The following is a 21,183-nucleotide window of genomic DNA, read 5'->3' as shown; positions in this document are numbered from 1 at the left end:
CAACAACACCTCTGGTAGTGTTGAGCAGTCAGGTGATGAATTGGGCCCTGGCACTCAGTCATAATGTATTTGAAACACTATCGCTTAATCTAAACAGCACATAGGTGATGGGTTGGGTTAACTTATAATTGGACAGCCGGTAGATGGGCACCACCACTAAGTAGCTGAAATGGCAGCAAATTATCTGCAAAAGGAAAAACCGGGATGCCTGAGGAAAAACTATGAAAGTGGAGGAATAATAAGGGTTACGGGTTATGGTTAGCAACAGGGTGGATGGCGTAGCTAAGGAGCTGTGGGCCCCGATGCAAGTTTTACATGGGGCCCCCCAAGCACTCTTTACATGACAATTGATACGGTGCACCAAAACTTGCCAATGGCAACTACAGTGTCAGAGGCGCAAGAAGGGGTTGGGGAACAGTGTGTTAATGATTACCACTATTCAAAGTATCTATAGAATTGATTATTATGAGCACAGGATCAAGAGAGAGCTAATACTGTGGTTGAGGGAGGGACCTTCAGGGCCCCTCTGGCCCAAGGGCCCCGATGCGGTCGCTACCTCTGCACCCCCTATTGCTACGCCCCTGGGTGGATGGAAGGTTAGATAGAGCTACAAAGTTAAGGTTAGGTGCTATAAAGGGGTTAACTTTAAAAGTGAATTTTAAGGTTTGGTGTTCGTAATTAATATCAGACAGCAAACTGAAGCAATAAGGTTAAGGTGAGGCATTGGGGACAGGCTTTTGTAAGAAGGAACGGATTTTTATTGACAAATACAAAAGTTTTTACATTTTTTTTGATAATCGTTTTGATTCAATAAAGTGTTATTTTGAATTTTCTGAACTCAAGAATTGCCTTGTGGTTTCATCACTCAAACAGACCCTCCTATACATAAACTGGATGTTACTTTGAGCATGGTGGCTTGCTCAAATGTGGATCTACCTAATATCTACTTTATGTTGAGAGTCTCCTTTCTATAAATCACTCCCAATAATACTGACATATAGGAGCAGATTACAGGCAGCCTAGCAGCTTAGGGAGAAATGCAGTAAAACAGTGACACACAGCCAAGATGGCTCTATAGCCAAAGACTGCACTAATGCCAATACCACACTGAAGCTAAACATACACCCAATGGGGGACACTGGCTTAAGAGTCTGATACGTGTCAGTTTTACAAATCATCATCACATTTTCTTAAATGTACATACTGAAGCTGACATTTATTTCACAGCCCAGATACCCTTTCTGCAGCAATTTACAGAGAACATAGAAAAACGAGTAGACCTAAGCCCGTTTAAAAACGGGCTCTAGGTCTGTGTCGGAACCTCCCCTCCTCTCACGTGACCACCGGCACTGCCGCACAGTCAGCGTGCAAAAGAAAAAGAAAATTATATATATTATTTTATCCTTTCTACACTTATGAAAATAACTACATTATTAACAGGAACCTGAAGTAAAGAGATATGAAGGGTGACATATTTAATGTTAAACAATGCACATTGTCGGTCTCTCCTGCTGACCCAATCCCTCAAAACAGACCCCGAACAAGCATGCAGATGAGATGTTTCTGACAAAAACCTGCCAAGATTAGCTGCATGCGCTTGTGTAATGGAGGTTTTGCCTACATTGTTTGCTCCATTATGCACAAAAGGGACCATGATGTCAGGTGACTCCGTTATGGCAACAAAGTCACCACAACTAGCAGCACGAACTAGACGTATTTTCATGGAAGTCTAGTAGTCACAGCAGCTAGTTACTAACTATGACAAGAAAAACAAAAGTTTGCTTTCCTAAAACAGAAAGAATTTGCGATAATTCAGGTTGGAGTGAGCTTGAGATGTCTCCCAGAGCAACACTGCTGAATATATGCAAATTAACCATTGTTACCCTTAGAAGCTAAACACACCTCCAGAACCGCTGGAATACAATGATGTGTCAGCTTGTTAATTTGTACAGAGCCATAATAATCCAACATGCATACAGACTGTTTCGGATTGTTTGATCCTCATCAGTGCATGTATGACAAGTGACTGCAACTCAGACACTTAGGGCCCTTTTACACTTAATCAGTTGCTCTCAGTTAAAACGGAAAGAATACTGATTTTCAAAGTAAGTCCCATGTTTTCCTGTGGCACCTTTCACACTTAACGCGTTTTAACTGAAATCTTTGTCACAATGCACTGCTATGGAAAAAACGCATACCAACGCGTACTAACGCACATCAACTGATTAAGTGTAAAAGGGCCCTTCCGTGCCATGGCCCCAAACTAAAACGGTTTCCTATGTGAAATGCATCCTATTCACATGTATGGAGCACAAGAACTGCACAGACCTACCTAAACACACCGCACACTAGTTGGTCTGGATAAACTGCAGTTGATTAAAAAACTACCTGTGTAACCAATGTTCAGTAACATTTTACTTTGGAATGGGGCACAACAGCAAACAAAATACTAACTACTAGCCTATAAAAACAAAATAATAATAATAATAAAAACACATTTACATTGGATGACGGTAAATATATTACAAAAGTAAAAGGGAAAAGGAAAAAAAAGTGAAACTGCATGCGGTGTGCAGAAAGTGAAGCCTCGGTGCATGCTGTACTCACGTTGCACACTGTAGTCCAGTGACAAGCATATCTCACAGAGCCAATGGTATTTTTCCATTTCTTCAGCTGAGATCTTCACATGATCCATGATCTTCCATGTGGCAGCCAGAGGTAACTTTGCATTTTGTGCCTTGCCCAACAGAGAATGCTTCCTAACTCTATAAAGGTACACACACATATACACACACCCGCTGTCATGTGAACTTTGCACAGTTCTTCAAACACGAGCAGCCCCACACACCATCTGCACTCTGAAACTCACTTCTTGCTCCAACAACTCTGCAACTTACTGTAATTATCCTGTAAAAAGTCTTTCCCACCCTCTATTATTTACTTACAGTAGGTGTGTGCTGACAAAGGCTACCAATGTAGCAGGACTGTGCAGCGTAAAGGACACTGGTAGCTCACACGTTGCCTTCCTATCAGCCATGCAGTCCAGCTAAATGTCAAAAACCTGCTCGACAAGCCTTTAAATCTGCCGTGGTAACTAAGCTGTCACATCTACAACTGTGGAGAATGGTTCTTGTGAAGTATGAAATAATGCCAATCCCTTTCTAGACTAAATTCTAGAATCAGTCTGAGAATCCAGTATGTACTGTTTGTGTTGTCTTCAATAAGAATGCTTAGCATGCACAATATCAAAAAATATTTCCACCACTTAACGTGTACCCGAGGCGACATGTGACATGATGAGATAAACATGTGTATGTACAGTGCAAAACATTAATAACCAGGGTGTTGTACTTTTCTGCTTGAAAGAGTTTTTAGGATTGGAAGTGACAGCTTTTGTCTTGTGGGTACCTTATTGGGAATATAGTAAACATCATTGATAAGCAAATTACAGCCATAAACTGTTTCCTGGCAGAATACAACATCTGAGAGCATGGGAGATAGAAAAAGGTCAATAGTTATTTTATTTTCATTTAGGGACACTTAATAGGCTACCACTGAGCAGAGACAACAAAACTTACTTTGCTTAAATATAAAACCATGGGATATCTAAAAAAAAAAGAAGTAATTTTTAGGCGTAATCCACAGTCCTCAGTTGAGGTGCAAAATAATTAGAATAATTCTGCATGTTAACTCACTGCCCATTCAAATCTATCACCTCCTACATCTAGCCCATAATCCGCAGGTGTGTGTGTGTGTGTGTGTGTGTGTGTGTGTGTGTGTGTGTGTGTGTGTGTGTGTGTGTGTGTGTGTGTGTGTGTGTGTGTGTGTGTGTGTGTGTGTGTGTGTGTGTGTGTGTGTGTGTGTGTGTGTGTGTGTGTGTGTGTGTGTGTGTGTCTTAGGGCCCGTTTCCACTAGTGCGGTGCGAATCACCGGGATTCCACCGCTGACGAAATCGCATGCGGATGCGATTTCGCGGGCGATTTTTGCCGCGATTTCGCATGCGATTTCGCATAGGCAGGGTATATGCGAATTTAACCATGTCACTGCCTGGTTCAATTTGCATTAGTTTTCATGCGAATTCGCACGCGAAATCGCGGCAAAAAACGCATGTGCGTTTTCCCTATTAAATGCATTATGTGCGAATCGCCTGCATTCCTCACGCAGGCGAATTCTGCAGGCCCTACCGTGCAGAAAAATCCTGCACAGAAAAACGCTCAGAAATCCTGACAAGTGGAAACAGGGCCATCCACTTGTATTGCCTATGCGAATTCGCATGCAGGCCACGCATGCGAATTCGCCCTAGTGGAAACGGGCCCTTACTGTTGTGGCGGGGAAGGGGGGGGGGGGTTTGAGTACCAAACAGAATTATCCTGTGAAAAGTCTCTCATTCCACTGGCAGTTTCCTTTGTGCACAAAGCTCTGGGCTGTGTGAGTGAGTTACTGAGTTTTCAAAAGTTTTCTAGAGAACCGACATAGAAAATGAAAGTTTATTTCATGACATAGACAAAAATCTGTGAACTAACCGTTTAGGCTAAGGTCACACTTAGCAGAATTGCATGCATATAGCACTATGTGCTATGGGAAAATGCATGCGATTCTGCTAACTGTGACCCTGGCCTTAGGCATTTGGTTGGCTTGATTGTAACAGTTGTCACTCTCACATTCAGATGACCGCAGTATCTGATTGCTAATGGTGCTGGCTTCATGAAGCCTGACCTGTCATTACCCCTCTAGCACACACATGCCCTCCAGCCAATCACCAATAAAACAATGGTGGTAAGGGCCTTGTCCACACTCGACCATTTTTCTGTGCATTTTCTGCACAGGAAAACTGAGAACCAATGTTGATCAACGAGCTAGTTCACACTTAAATTTGTTTTTTAAATGCAGAAAAACAATTGACAGCAATGCAAAACTGTCACAACTCATGCAGAAAACTGACAGACAAGTGTAAATAGGGCCTAAGGGATAACTCCCAACTGTCCCTCTTTTGACGGGACAGTCTCTTCAAAATGCCAATCCTTCTGTCCCTCTTTCTTCCTCATTTGTCCCTCTTTCAGGACAGATCTGTGTAAATATATGTATTTTTCTACTGAAAAATGAGTTTAATTGACTTAAAACTTGATTGCCATCCTTTAACCACTTAATCCTATCTGGACGGATATATCTGTCCAGATAGGGTACACTGGCGCCCGCTGCCTGGCGTTAGCCCAGAAATCAATAAATGGGAACAAAGTTCACATTTATTGATCTAAGTCCCCATATGAAAGACCGACACCGTCAGCGAGACGGCTCTGTCTTTCACCAATCCCTTTCTGTCCCATCCACTCATTACTTTCGCTTTGCGGAGGAACTTTCCGCATGCAGAAGTGAGCTGCGAGGGCATCTTGTGGCCAAATAGTAAAATTACATCTGGAAATAAGAATTTTCAGATAATGACATTTTTATTTTACTTTTAAAAGTATCCACTTACCTCCCACACTCCCCGATAGGTACACTTTTTTTTTTTTTTTTCTTTTTTTTTTTTTACAAAAAAATTAAGAAACCAACCCCCCCATAAAAAATATACAATAAAAAAATTACATAAATAGTTACCTTAGGGACTGAACTTTTTTAATATGTATGTAGTAAAGTATATTTCTGTATTTTTTAAATTATGGGCTTGTAATAAGTGATGGACACAAAACTGAAAAAATGTACCTTTATTTTCAAATAAAAGATTGGCGCCATACATTGCGATAGGAACATAATTTAAATGGTGTAATAACCAGGGCAAATGGGAAAATAGAATACATGGTTTTTAATTACAGTAGCATGTATTATTTTAAAACTATAATGGCCGAAAACGGAGAAATAATGCATTTTTTCAATTTTTTTCTTAATCTTCCTGTTAAAATGGATTTATAATAAAATAATTCTTAGCAAAATGTACCACCCAAAGAAAGCCTAAATGGTGGTGGAAAAAACAAGATATAGATCATTAAGTAGTGATAAAGTTATAGGCGAATGAATGGGAGGTGAATGTTGCTTGGATGCATAAGGTGAAACAACACTGAAAGCTGAAGTGGTTACATTGTTACATTTCTTATTTTCAAATGCTAATATGAAGGAAAATGTACAAGGATAGAAAGGACCAGTGTGGTTTGAATTATAAAATAACATATCTTTCTTATAAAATCTGTATGGTATGCATGACTAGGAGTGTTTTGGGGGCATGATTAGGAGTGTGGCACAGGGGGTGGCTTAAGTGTCCCTCTTTCTCATCTCAAAAAGTTGGAAAGTATGCCTTAGGCTAGATTCACACTTCGCAGTTTTCTGCATGTATTTTTCTTCATGAGTTTTCTGACAGTGCTGCATTGCTGTGAATTGTTTTTCAGCATGTGAAAAAAGCAAGTGTGGACTAGCCCATTGATTCACATCAATTCTCAGTTTTCCTTCGCAGAAAATGCACAGAAAAAATACAAGTGTGAATCAAGCCTTAGGGCCTGTCCATACTTGTGCGTTTATAGAAACGCCAGCGTTTTTAGGTGTGTGTTCGTTTTGTACATGTGTGCATTTTTGTATGCATTTTGTACAGTGCGTGCGAGCTGTCAGAGCTCTGGTTGTCTCTGCACCTGCAAGATCTAATGCTGGGAATACACGGAGCGATCCGGCAGCTCGATTAGCCTCCGGATCGACTCCCGCCGCGTCCCCCCCGATCGATTCCCGCTCGTCCCCGCAGGCGCTTCCTCATCTTGGAAGTGCAAAATGTACCCCTTCCCTCCTATTAACTCCCTGACCCCTCCACCATTTCCCAGCTATCTCCCTCCCCATCTTTGCTATCCCCCATCACCACATGCTCTACCTCCACCTCCTTCTACACCTTGCCCACCTTCTGTTTCCCCGCACCCTCTCCCCTTCTGTCTTTAGACTCCCTTTTGGCCCTCAAACCCCATGCACCTCCCTTCCCTCCCCCCCACACTCTACCCACACACCCCCTCGGCATAACCTTATTCCTATCCATCCTACCCCTAGGCATTTACTCCCTGTTTCCTGTGGCTTCTGGAATGCCAGGTCCACCTGCAATAAGCTGCTCTCTGGAACTCGCTCCCTCCAGCCACCAGACTCGCCCCCACCTTTAATACCTTCACACAAGCTTTCAAGACTCACCCTTTCATGCTCGCATACCCCCCTACACCAGCACCATAATATGTTCTGTTAGACACCCTCTCAACAGATGCACCTATTGTCTCCATCCCCACCCTTTAGATTGTAAGCCTCTGGCAGGGCCCTCTCCCTTAGTGTTTCCAGCTTGATTATGCAATCTTACTGACAATCACCCCTTTTGTGGACTAGAACAATCTCTATTTTGACCTGTGACACTGTATTATCAAATCATTTGCATGATCTTGTTTTGTTGTGAGTTTCCTGTATGTCCTACCTTGTATGTTAACCCTTTTATCTATTATGCAGCGCTGCGTAATATGTTGGCGCTTTATAAAAATACAATAAATAATAATAATAATCTTCCACTCGATTTCCGCTATTGGCCGCCCGCTGGTATCGAGCGAGGAATCGATCCGCGCGGTGATCTGACCTGTTGGAAATTATCAATCGAGCAATCAACGGCTCGATTGATAAAAGAAAAACGAACAGTCTATGCCCAGCATAAGGCTCCATGGATGGCCGTCTCCTTCCTTTCATCGGTGTACTTGCACTACAGACTTCTCTCCTTGTTGCATTTCTGCTGCGTCCAGCCACCATCTTTCTTCAACTACACAGAGAGTAAGCAGGAAGCAGCATTTCTACATGCTGCATTCTGGGAGTGACAATGGCAGTGCATTGTGGGAAAAACGCTGTTCACTGCATTGTGGTGCGTTATTTAAAATGCACCATAGACTTATTACGTGTACTCTTTGGAAAAATGCATCCTTCTTTGCATTTCTACAATGCCTCACAATGCAGCGCTGCAATGGAGACATCAGAAAGTACTTTCTATGTACTTTCTGATGTCCTTGCATAACGCAAGATGTATTGCGTTGCCTAAATCTGCAAAGCAACACAGAAGTGGAAGCAAGCCCCAAGTGGCATTCTGCGCCCTCTGCTGGACATACATAATCTTGTCAGTTTTTCTGTGCATTTTCTGCATCGGAAAACTAAGAACCAATGTTATTCAATGGGCTAGTTTACACTTGAATGCATTTTTCACATGCAGAAAAAACTGACAATGCAGCACAGTCAGAAAACTCCTGTAGAAAAACACGCAAAAACTGATAGACCAAGTGTGAACCCAGGCTTAGGCCTCAATTCACTAAGCTTTATCAAACACTTTATCGAACGTTTGTTAATTTACCTCATGGGTAAAATCTAATTTTGAATTTACTAAGATGTTATATATTTATCAAAAGTTTTAACGTTCAATAAATCTATAACACCTTAGTGAATTCAAAATTAGATTTTACCCATGAGGTAATTTCTCAAATGTTCGATAAAGTGTTTGATAAAACGAAGTGAATTGAGGCCTAAGTTAGTGTCTTATGTTTTGGATTTTGACTGCACTTTCCTCATAGCCTGTTTTGCCAAGACCCAGAATCACAACTGAGGCTCCTTGTCCTTGCATGAAAAAAAAGAAGCACTGCAGAGTTTTCTTTTGATGCTCTGTTCACACTAGGTCTGCTGCCAGATCGCTTCCCAGAGTGGATGGCAGCAAACCAAAGGAGATATTCATAGACCCTTTCACACATGTCCATCTACAACCTGTCTGGGTTCGTCCTACGTGTTTCTGCAAAGCACAAAAGGGACCTGCACAAGTTTCCAGCCAGTGGATTGCTATAGAATGGCACACAACTGCTCCCGAGTGCAGGGGGACTGCCATAGGCGTACGTATGTATTAGTATGCCAAACGACGGCTCACCCTGCTGCCACTCAAATCCCCAGTGGCTTAAAACACTATTCCTCCGCTGGATCATCGCAACTGGAGGGAAATGTAATCCGTAGTGCGGTGATCGCCAGAACTCCAAATTACTCTTATGTGACCCGCACAGTATAACATTAATGCTACAGTGGCGCCTAGTTTTGGTGTTCTGGGCTGAGTGATGTAAGCCAAAACCACCTGCTTCACTGCATGGACCACTGGAGTTGTACAGCATATCCGTACAATATGGCTGCCTTGCCACTCTAGCATAGTGTGAAGTACATTGTCTGTGGTGAAACCGGGGCTAGGATCGGCATATTATAGACAGTGCCGCAGGAAATTCTGGCGCTATATAAATCAATAACAATCTAGCCGGACAGGACATTGATCTAGCTCATCATGCCCAGGGCCGGATTTAGGCCTAGGCCACCTAGGCCATGGCCTAGGGCACCACAGGAGGAAGGGCACCAAAGCAGCAGACTAAACTGATGCAGCATTTGCAAGCTTGCAAATGCTGCACTACAGGGAGATCAGACGAGCGCTGCCTGCTGCCAGCCACCTGTGCAGTGGCCACCTTGCTCTCTGTGCACGTTGGCGTTGTGGTAGGCAGCTACTGACTTGGGCAGCATTGGAGACGGAGAGAAAGAGGAAGCTTCTGCACTGGAGACGAGTGGAGAAATGAGTGGCACAGATGGCTGTTGCAAAGTTAAGTGAAGGCGAGCTGGCTACCCATACTGAAAGGTGGGGGGTGGGAAAATCAGGGATTAAGGGAGTCATCTGGCTAACTATACTGTAAGGAAAGTGGGGAGGAGTCATCTGGCTACCTATACTTGGGGGGTCTTCAGGCTACCTATACTAGAGGGAAGAGGGGAGGGGGTCATCTCGCTACCTATACTGAAGGGGGGCGGCTGGCGACAGTGGCCTAGGGCGGTAGAGAGTACAAATCCGGCCCTGATCATGCCATTTACATTGCAACATGGCTCAGTTAACATGTAATATTTGAAATTCACATTCCATTAAATTTATGCTTTTTCAATCACATACAGTAAGATAGGAAATAGGAATGAAAATCAAAAGTACTTTCCAATAATACATTTACCACATGACTTCAATCCCAAAGGAAGCGGTCATTCTGAAACTCCATTTAAAAACCTGGATTCTTCTGTATTTTTGGATACAACGCTCAGTAATATGAGGACAGTCATAACTACACAGTTTGGGCAATGCTCAGCTAACATTTTACATATTTTCCAACTTGCCCATGCAAAGAAATGTCTGAAGAGCGCTTCTCTTTGTTAGTAAGTGTTCCACCAGATAAAGGTTCCATCCTGCTCGGCCAGTTTAACCACTCTCATATGGAAAGCAGTTCTGCCATATTAAAAAAAAAATATAAAATAAAAAATCATTGAAACAGACCATTGTCTGAAAACAGGCATCAGAAGGTGCCCATACATACGTTTAAAGGAGGATTGCAAACAGCACCAGTTTCTGGATGCCAGGAAGTTACAAGCTGACGTGACCTCTGGTGTGGCCAATGAGCCACCAAATTAATTTTGGGCTTTTTCTGCAGCAGCGGAGCACTTCTTGTTTACAGGGCATAATGCTGTTGATTAGGTTGGAAGGAGCACTCCCTATAGAAAGTATTCACCGTTCCCATATGGCAAATCATGACCTTGACACAGGGCCACGACAAAGTTCTTCAGCACCAGAAGCAGAAATTCCCAAGTGTGACCCCCCCAACACACAGTCCCCATAAATCTTGTGGTTCCCCCATACCCCCACAATACTCCCTGGTGGTCAAGTAGTCCCCTCATCCCCATATAGCTTTCCCCGGTAGTCTAGTGGTCCCCCCAGCTCACACAGTATTTCCTGGTGGTTTAGTAGTCCCTCCATAGTATTCCAGGTGATGTTCCTCCTTATTTGCTCCCCCTATATACAGAGTTATGCTGCACAGTGGGAAGGATAAGATAGAGATTCAGATGATGAATTAGAGAGTGGGCAGTGCCGCAGAAGACAGATGGGACCTCTAGTGGCTGGAGCCCAGAGGAGGTTAGGCCCCCATATCCCTTGCAGCTCTGCGCCCAGATGCTGGCATCTCTTGAGCCTCTGCCTTGGCCCAGCCCTGCCCTGATGTGCTGCACAAAGTGGTAGAAGTCCAGATTTAGGCTGATAGTTCTCTAAATCAGTGTTTCTCAACATGTTATTGGTAGGTACCCTTTTTAAAACCCTGTACTCACCAAGTACCCCCTAGCATAGTAAACATTATCACAAGTACCCCTTGACAAAATATATATTTAATCATAGTACATGATAAGTGTTTCTAAACCATTTCCAAGCATTTACTATTGCTTTTAATTAGCAAGAACACTAATTTGGTGTTTTTTTAAATACGATTTATCATTTTCTAAATCTCTAAATGTGTTATTCTTGGTCAAGTATATCAAGCCTGAGTACCCCCTGGACCCATCAGAAGTACCCCCTGGGGTACGCGTACCACACGTTGAGAACCTAGGCTCTAAATCACCCAAAAAAAAGTGACACTTGCCTTCTTCTGCATACAAAGAAGGACACAGTGAAATTCCAATCTAACATGCTGAAATAAAGTTCCTCTGGGCATCAGGGGCCTTGTCGTCCATTTTCAGGCAACTGGTTTTTTGAAAGCCAGAACATACAAATGCATCTGATCCCCTTCCTGAGTTTGCACGGCAAAATGTATAGTTCGTCCCTTTTCAATGTTTACATTGCCCATGCAGAGGTAGGGAATATGACTAGAGACAGTAATTGTAGATATGGGTTGCTCCTGGTACACTATTTCAGAATACCAAACACAATATATACTCAAAGAAAAAGGAGGGATGGGTGGAAAGGGGGCTTAGCTTCCGAGCACAATGGTACATGCAGGTACACCATTTTACTGTGTTTCAAGTAAAACGTTTCTACTACTTTATATGCCAGGCAGGTTTGGTTTAATAATGTTAATTAAGAAAATTTACAAAAATTTTGACTAAGAATGAAATATAGAAAATTCCAACCCAGAAACAACATGCAGACTATATGTTCTGACTTTACTCTGACTGCATGTTTGATGCAGGTGTGCACTGAACCGCAAGAGGCACAACATCAGAATGCCCGCCAGACAACTGACATTTCTAGCATTTAACGGTCAGCCTTCATACTTTATTTAAGATCTCAGACCATAACTCATCCACTGCTGACTATCTGGCAGGGTGGGTGAAGGTAGGTGCACTCATACATACCTGTATGGCGGTGGTCACTGGAACAGCTTGCATGAAATGAAGTGACAGAGCCCCTGACATTTACACAGTTAATGCCGTACTTCTGGTTGTGGCTCCCTCAGGCTTTATTTGAATGATCACCTACAGACTCCTATGAGAGTCCCTAGTCGATTTACTAAGTGAATTTGATGGGAGCCATAACCCAACCCAGATATGCAGCACGGTCCCATGTAACTGTGAAAGGAAAGCTGGATATAATACATATCTGAACTCACCTATGCCTGCCCTAAAGGGACAACATATTACACAGAGCTGGACAACAAACCGTGAAACAATTTTGTAAAACACTAGGAAAACAAAACCTCAGCGGCTTACAGCAAGTAATTTTACAGTAAACCACACTTATCTGCACATCTATAGAAGGTTGCTGTAAGTGTTCTAGAGAAGTCAGCTCACCTGAACATGCTTGATGGGAGTTCTTCCTCCAGCCCCTTCTCGGCAGTAGTCGGCGCACGGAGCCCAAGGCATTGTGAAGGACTTGGGTGACTCTGGGTGATGGCCTACTAGCGTGCCCCTCGCGTCTTTCTCTTAATCTGTGCAGCGACATAAGTATTCCTGGGATTATACTGTCATGCTCCTATGGAACAGACTACTTTCATATACCCCCCCAACACTCTGTCAGTTTCACCACCAGCTGATCAATTCCAGTGAATTGTCTGAAAATTCAAATCAGCTTTTCAAATCTGGGAAAAGTTCATAGTCATAAATCCAGAGGATGCTTCTGCATTCCAGACTTCAGAAAAAAAGATACCATTATTTTTCTTCCAAGCACAAAGATGAAAGTGAAATCACAAATCCGGTTTCTGCAGAATATCCAGTACTGTCATGACTCCTCCATTCAAAGCGAACAACTTAACATTTCTTCCTCCTTTTTTTGCACTTAGCCTATTCTTTAGATAAAAAATGACCCTTTAATTTCCAAATTAGACAGATCCAAGAGAGACGACTGACTTACACTTCGGACAAAGGAAAATCTTTGAAAGAGTAACCCAATATCCTGTATTCCTCTCACAACTGCAGGCAGCACAGCTCACCTCTTATCACTTGAGGTCATGGACCGCACTGCTGACACCAAATCACAAGATCAGATCAATAAACAGGCGAAACTTTACAGCACGGCGCACCACTCGTCCCTGAGACACACAGATGGTCTTGTTTAAGCCTCTGTAGAAATGCTGCTGTAAACCTAAAGCCCAAGATGTATTTTGCAAGACACACTGTAAGATCAGGAGGGGGAGAAGTAATGTGACGAGAAATTCCCAAGAAACTTCAAGAAAACTGCTACGCCTGGAAGGAAGGGAGGGAAATGCTTCTCTGCCTTCAACATCACAGGCTAGACTGGAGCTATTGCTACCCTGTTTAAAAAAAAAACAAAGGGGAATATGAATGTTTCTGATTTACTTGGCAAAGACTTCAGTTTCCATTGTTAAGTGGAGCCATGCCTCACACAGCGAGAGGTTTCATGACAATGACAGTTCCACCATGACAGCCCAAGCAGAACCTCAGTGGATGAATTAACTAGTGAGCACAACTTATCTACAGACACCTGCGTAATCCCCAGACAGCCTGCTGCAAATGACACTTCATTTCCTAGGTGACAGGGCTACAGAAATAGAACTTGTTATTGCATCTGCAGAGGACTGCTAAACAAAAACAAAAAAAAAGCAACAAAAAAAACACCATACCATATTCCTCAAATGTTAGTGGAATGGACAAAGAATAAAAGTAAAGCAGAGCTTCAGACATTTGGGTAGATAACAGGCAAATATCCATCCAGCCGCTAACTAGCTACCAACTAGTACACCACTCCTGTTATCCCAATAGACAATGACAAAATAAGGACAGCACTCAAAGGCTGTATGCAGCAACAAGCTGAATTGGAGCTTAGCAGACACACACTACATGTTTCTGGTACAGCTCTTCCTCAGGTGAGGAAGAGCTCTGCCCGAATCATGTAGTTATGTATCCAATAAGCTCCAATACAGCTTGTTGCTGCATACAGCCTTTGAGTGTCATGTCCTCATTTCGCCACTGGAATGGACAAAGAAGGTTTAACATTTGGAGATGGTCATTGGTGAGTAACATACCTCCCAACTTTTTGAGATGAGAAAGAGGGACACTTAAGCCACACCCATGCCACACCCCTGATCACGCCCCTGTCACAACCCTAGTCACGCATACCATAAAGATTTCATAAGAAAAATATGTTGTTTTATAATTCAAACCACACTGAACCTTTCTATCCTGGTTTATTTTCCTTCATATTAACAATTTAAAATTAGTAATATATCAATTTAAAGGATGGGAATACAATTCAGAGTCAATTAAGCACATTTTTTAGTGGAGAAATATACATATTTACATAGAAAGAGGGACAAAGTCCTGAAAGAGGGACAAATGAGGAGGAAAGAGGGACAAATGAGAAGGAAAGAGGGACAGAGGGACAGGGCTCCCAAAGAGGGACTGTCCCTCCGAAAGAGGGAGAGCTGGGAGCTATGCAATAAGATGGAAAGAATTCAGATTTGATACAGGATTATACAAATCCTTTAGTTTGTAGTTTGAAAATGAATCAATCGAATTTCACCTTGGTCCATTTTCATTGCAACAAAACTTTTTCTTGTTTGCCATGTTTTTAAGGTGATTACTATTCTTTTAACCCTTCAATAAATTTTGTAAATCAATTAGCCTACTTTCTGCATTTTGGAATATAAAAAGTCCTAAAGTTTGCCTCTACAACACTACAAAGTTTGCAACACTGCATCCTTCTGTCAGAAGCACAGTAGTAAGTGTTGCAGACATCGCTTTAAAGAGAACCCGAGGTGGGTTTGAAGAATATTATCTGCATACAGAGGCTGGATCTGCCTATACAGCCTAGCCTCTGTTGCTATACCAAACCCCCCTAAGGTCCCCCTACACTCTGCAATCCCTCATAAATCACAGCCAGCGCTGCTGACAAGCAGCTTGTCAGAGCGGGCTGTGTTTATTTCTATAGTGTCAGTCTGCTGCTCTCCCCGCCTCCTGCAGAACTCCTGTCCCCACCTACATCCCTTCTCTCCCTGCTGATTGGAGGGAAGGGACGGGGGCAGGGACCGGAGCTATGCAGGAGGCGGGGGAGCAGCCGAGACTGACACTACAGATGTAAACACAGCCTCACAGCATAGCTGTGATTTATGAGGGATTGCAGAGTGCAGGGGGACCTTAGGGGGTTTGGGATAGCAAAAGAGGCTGGGCTGTATCGGCAGATCCAGCCTCTGTAAGCAGATAACATTCTTCAAACACACTTCGGGTTCTCTTTAAGTGGACTGAAACCAAAACTATGCTGCTGAACAATGGACGTCATATTCTGCTGAAATAGTGGTGGCAGATATCTGTGTGCATGTGGCAATTGATAGTGGTGTAGTTAACTTGCCTATAATGCCCCTCTCAGGTGTATGGAAACCAAATACCTGCCCTGACTCAGTTCGGGATAAGAAGGAGAAGACATTAATGTAACAGCTATCACAAGCCTTGACAGGTGGAAGAGATGAGGAAAATAGCTGTCCCCTTTAGAAGCCTTATGAACAAATATGAAGTGGTCAGAAATGTGAAAAGTAGCTTTTCCGATCATCAGTGGAAGCAACTAGACTGAGTATTTTATTCTGCTGCCATTACAGCCATGGCTTACAGGGGCTACAGAATGTCCAAGTTTAACAGCAGTGGCAATCTATTTATTTATTTGTTGTATTTATAAAGCGCCAACATATTACGCAGCGCTAGACATTAATTTAGGTTACAGACAATATTTAGAGGTGACATACAGCAATATGACAACACAGGAATACAAGAAAACCAGATCACACAGCACAGTATGAGTACAAGGTAATGCTTAGTCAGTCACTGGATGGGAGCATGGAGATTAGGCAAGTTAGGTTCACTCAAATGCATAGCATGGGTGCACAGTAATAGAGGTGCATGATCAGGTAGGACACAAAAGGAGGAGGACCCTGCCCAAAGGCTTACAATCTAGAGGGAGAGGTAGGGACACGAAAGGTAGGGGACCAGAGTTCGGCTGGGTTTAGAGCAATTGTGAGGGGTGGTAGGCAAGAGTGAAAAGGTGAGTTTTGAGGGCCTTCTTGAAGGTGTTGAAGGAGGGGGCTGCCCTAATGGGTGGAGGTAGGGAGTTCCATAGTGTCGGGCCCTTTTACATTAAGAAATGCACTACCCATTTCTGCAGCAATTTTCGTGCAATATGATGGGAGTACTATGTGACTGCAGGGCATTTGAGCTGCGCCATGGAATATGTTGGCGCTTTATAAATCAGTAATAATAATTTGTAATTTGTGATGGGAGGAAAAGAAAAAAATACTTGTGGGAAGTTTTGGAAAGAGGTGCACTTTTGGTCTCATTAAATTTCCTCCATGTCTATACCTTTTAATCCAGAATGCTTTTTGCTGCATTTTGTCCCCTACCCGGTTAAAGATGCTCTACAGTATTCTCATCCACCTCATTAATTAAGCAAAGGCAGTGAAGCCATTATTGTGGAAGTCAGACAAATCCCTATTGCTGTTCTGCTAAAGAGAGTTAATAGAAAATAACTGTCCATTGGGAGGAGATTATCTTTAGCTCAGGACAAAATAGAGCTTTTTATCAAAATAAGGGCTGCTTGATATAATTTTTAAGATTCAAGAGAATATAAAAGACCTGATTCTAGATTAGGCAGGTCGTAATTGGTATTACATGGACTTTCCATGTCAGTTGACGGACGGTGTCTCCGTGAACAGCCTGCAAGCCTCTGATCGCGGCTCGCAGGCGAAATGTAAACACGCGGGGAAGAAATCCCCGCTGTTTACATCATACGGCGCTGCTGCACAGCCTCTGATTGGCTGGGGATAGCCGGCATCTGATAGGCTGAAGCCTATCCTAGGGCGGCGCAGGACGGATCTCCATCCTGCGCCGCCCATAGCAAGAGGGAGAGGGAGGGAAGGTCAGAGAGGGCGGAAATTGCTGCGGAGGGGGCTTTGAGGAGTCCCCCCGCAAAACGCAGATAGCCGGCGGCGATCAGACCCCCCCCCCCCAGCAGGACATCCTCCTAGTGGGGAAAAAAAGGGGGGGGGGGGGGGAAGTCTGGTCGCCCTGGCTGCAAAGTGATCTGTGCTGTGGGCTGGAGAGCCCATGCAGCACAGATCACAGCAACATCCCCTGGTCCTTAACCAGCTGAGCGGTCTGGACGAGCTCAGCTCGTCCAACACCGCCAGCGGCTGCCGCTCAGGCCCTGCTGGGCCGATTTTAATGAAATAAAAAGCAGCACACGCAGCCGGCACTTTGCCAGCCGCGTGTGCTGCCTGATCGCCGCCGCTCTGCGGCGATTCGCCGCGAGCAGCGGCGAAAGAGGGTCCCCCCAGCCGCCTGAGCCCAGCGTAGCCGGAACAAAAAGTTCCGGCCAGCGCTAAGGGCTGGATCGGAGGCGGCTGACGTCAGGACGTCGGCTGACGTCGATGACGTCACTCCGCTCGTCGCTATGGCGACGATATAAGCAAAACAAGGAAGGCCGCTCATTGCGGCCTTCCTTGTTTATTCTGGGCGCCGGAGGCGATCGGAAGATCGCCTCCGGAGCGCCCTCTAGTGGGCTTTCATGCAGCCAACTTTCAGTTGGCTGCATGAAATAGTTTTTTTTTTATTTAAAAAAAACCCTCCCGCAGCCACCCTGGCGATTTAATCAGAACGCCAGGGTGGTTAAGTGGTTAAGTGCGTGGCCCATCCCTTGAAGGTGAGGTGACTGAGGTGGAGAGTAAAGTAGGCATTATAAAGCAGATGCTGTGTATGTTGTGTGTTACAACTTTTTCTTTTGTTTAAGGCCTCTTCACATTACACGTGTTGCCGTTCGTATTTTGGCAACGTGTGCAGGAGGCAGACACGCACTGACAGACTGCACTGTCTGATGTTCACACTGCATGTATTCCGTACCAGTGTAGTGCGTGAACGCATGCTACACGCATCTTTTAGCAAAACGCACAGCTGACCCATTCACTACAGTGAATGGGATCAGCCATGCAACGCATACAAGCGCAGATGGCGAGCGTTCGTATAAGTTGCGTTCCGATCACACGGCCATCTGCGTGTAACAATGTGAACGAGGCCTTACTGTTATAATTATGATTATTTAGTATTTATATAGTGCTGACATCTTCATAGCTCTTCCCAGAGTATATATAGTCTTGTCACTAACTGTTCCTTAGAGGGGCTCACAATAGAATTCCTACCGTAGTCATATGTCCATTATAGTCTAGGGCCAATTCAGGGAGGGAGCCAATTAACTTATGTGTATGTTTTTGGGATGTGGGAGGAAACCAGAGTGCCGAGAGGAAACCCATGCAGACACAGGGAGAACATACAAACTCTGTGGCAATAGTTCTTTTTGTAGCTACACATAGCTTCGGAGCCATTGACAATTAATCGCAACTTGATAATTCCATCGTTTGTTGCTATGGATTTATGGTCTTTTGTATAATTTTATGCACTTTTTTTTTTACAATTGCTAATGTTCAAATGGAATAGATACCGGCAACCTTGTATGTTGCATTCCTCTGCTTTGATGATTTTTAATAAAGCTTGAGGGGGAAAAAATATGAATAGCCAGATTGCCAAAAAATCATATAGCACCCCGGTAATAGCCACTGTGTAGTGGCTGGATAATGTAATGTTTAAGGGCTGTTTCTGTTCAGTAAACCAGCACCTATTGACTAAGGAGTCCTTGGTCTCCCTAACACTGCTACTGCCTACTGAATGCCCCCTAGTGGCTGCAGCTCTGGCACTTTTAGTCTGGCAGGAGAAAAGCACAATATAAAAGTTATTTGTCTTGTCTTGATTGTCCTGCACTTTTCGGGTAATTCTATACAAAAAATGCAGCAGGACCAGTGCCGTTTTTACAGCAAGGCCCTTGTGGGCACGTGCCTATAGCCTATATATGCCTGAAAGGGGCGCCAGCCTGGCTGTTGGATTTTGTTGGGTTTTTTTTAACCTCGGAGATGTCGGTGGCCAGGGGTGGGTTCATTGGTGGTGGTAATGGTGCTGGCACAACTCCCTCCTCAGCCCACTCACGCCATTGCTGGAGGCTGGGGCATCTGCCAACAAAAAGGTTATGGGAAAATAGCTTCCAAAGTCCAATACTAATGTCTATTTGTCTCCAGTACTAAGCTCAGGCGGCCATTTTCCTGTAGCACTGCTCTTCTCAGCACTGTGCAGGAGATGTGCAGGAGATATGCAGCTGGAGATGCAATGATGATCAGGGAGTGACGCTGGAGCCTGTGAGAGGAGTCTACTGCCAGGTGAGCACATGGCTTACTTTGAGGGGGGCAGAAAACAAGGGGAACACTGCCTGATGTATTTTATGGGGGACACTGCCTTCCCTATTTTATGGGGGAATGCTGCCCGATATATTTTATGAGGAATTACTACCTAATGTATTTTATGGAGGAACGCTGCCTAACATTTTATGGGGGAACGCTGCCTAACATTTTATGGGGGAACGCTGCCTAACATTTTATGGAGGAACGCTGCCTAACATTTTATGGGGGAACGCTGCCTAACATTTTATGGGGATACTGCCCAATATATTGTATGGGGGAATGCTGTGATTGACTATACCCAGAAGAGCTCACAATCTAATCCCTACCATAGTCATGGGATATACGGACACAGGAGGACGCAGCAACAGCGAGATTATTATATAGGAGAAAAGTGAAAGAGTTTTCTAAGTCTGAGGTGACCCAGAAGGCCCTTTACAGAGAGACATTCCTTAGCAGTGAAGTCATGGCTGTAAGATAAATACATCTATTTTATAGATTTAGAAACATGAGGTTTGCCTGTAATGCACTCCAGAGCTCTAACACTGTGAGGATAGTGTCTGCAGGATAAATGTATAACATGTAAAATTTACTAGCAACATACTAATTCAGCAAAGGCAGAACTGATTTTTTGAAAAGTACAGTAAACAATACTGTATTTGGTGATGCTGTGCAATTATACAAAGCAGAATTTTGCTAATTTCTTGTGTTAAAATGGTGATTCACTGGATAAATAGTGGAAAAAGATTGATTACTGGCAGTCCCTTACTTACAAATAGATTTCAATCCAGGAGGTTGTGTGTAAGTTGAATTCATGCGCAAGTCGAGTCATGAGTTATACATGGCGAAATGTGGATAAATTATCTACTTTTAGACAACTCTGGATTTGGACACATGGCATAAACAAGGATATTTGTTTAGTTGCTGTTGCTTTTAAAAAGGACCACTCCAGCGAAAAAAGTAAGTAGTTAAATCTGGCAGAACCGACAGGTTTTGTACTAGTCCAACTTCTCATGGGGGATTCTCAGGGATTTCTTTGTTTTTAAAAGCATTACCTGAAAGGCAGCAACGACAGTAAGATACCAGCCAGCCTCCCCACTGACTTGCACACTATTTTGGCAGTTACACTTAGCAACTGATGTTCAGGAAATGCTTTTGAAAACAAAGAAAACCTTGAGAATCCCCCATGAGGAAATGGAGTAGTCCAAAACCTGTTGGCTCTATCAGATTAACTGCTTACTTCTTTCGCTGGAGTGGTCCTTTAATTTGTAACTACTTACAACAGTTTATACAATACTGTAACATGTAACAATAATATGATGTAGCATCACAAAGAGTACAGTACATTTTGTACATGAAGTCAGCTTTGTATGTATTGCTGTATGAAACTTATAACTGGAGCCAGGAATGACAGGCTGTGTCTGAATGATTGGGGATTGTGGATGTCACAGGGTTAAATACTTACCTGTCCTGAGGTCTTCTCTCCAAGTAGGTATTAGTTCCGCCTCCCTTGCAGAACGGGCCTTGTATGGCTTGATATAATGTTTCACTATTTCTGCTAATCATTGACTCAGTTCTGTACTTTATCGTATGTTGGAATTACATAAATATAGGAAATACTAATAATAATAATACTGAATATTACAAACCCCTCATAATGAATTACAACCAA

At 43.4% G+C, this 21,183-nt stretch overlaps 1 protein-coding gene across 10 annotated transcripts in view; it reads right to left on the bottom strand.

Annotated features, from left to right (window-relative positions):
- The window catches only part of MCF2L (MCF.2 cell line derived transforming sequence like), a 240,237-nt gene that overhangs the window by 163,470 nt on the left and 55,584 nt on the right, over positions 1 to 21,183 (bottom strand). For 4 of the 10 annotated variants that reach the window (XM_068268073.1, XM_068268078.1, XM_068268076.1 and 1 more), the window contains exon 1: positions 12,586 to 13,212. The exons of 2 other annotated variants lie outside the window; for them this stretch is intronic. In XM_068268073.1, the coding sequence (XP_068124174.1) occupies positions 12,586 to 12,736 (151 nt within the window). In that variant the 5' untranslated portion in view covers positions 12,737 to 13,212. Of the gene's footprint in view, positions 1 to 2,607; positions 2,661 to 12,585; positions 13,214 to 21,183 lie in introns of those variants that run through there. 4 more of the 10 variants (XM_068268068.1, XM_068268069.1, XM_068268070.1 and 1 more) reach the window with 2 other exon arrangements.

Source organism: Hyperolius riggenbachi, chromosome 2 (assembly GCF_040937935.1).
Source record: "Hyperolius riggenbachi isolate aHypRig1 chromosome 2, aHypRig1.pri, whole genome shotgun sequence".
In the NCBI taxonomy this organism is placed as follows: domain Eukaryota; kingdom Metazoa; phylum Chordata; class Amphibia; order Anura; family Hyperoliidae; genus Hyperolius; species Hyperolius riggenbachi.
Note: the sequence above shows the minus strand (reverse complement) of the source record. Positions and strands in the feature narration are given on the sequence as shown.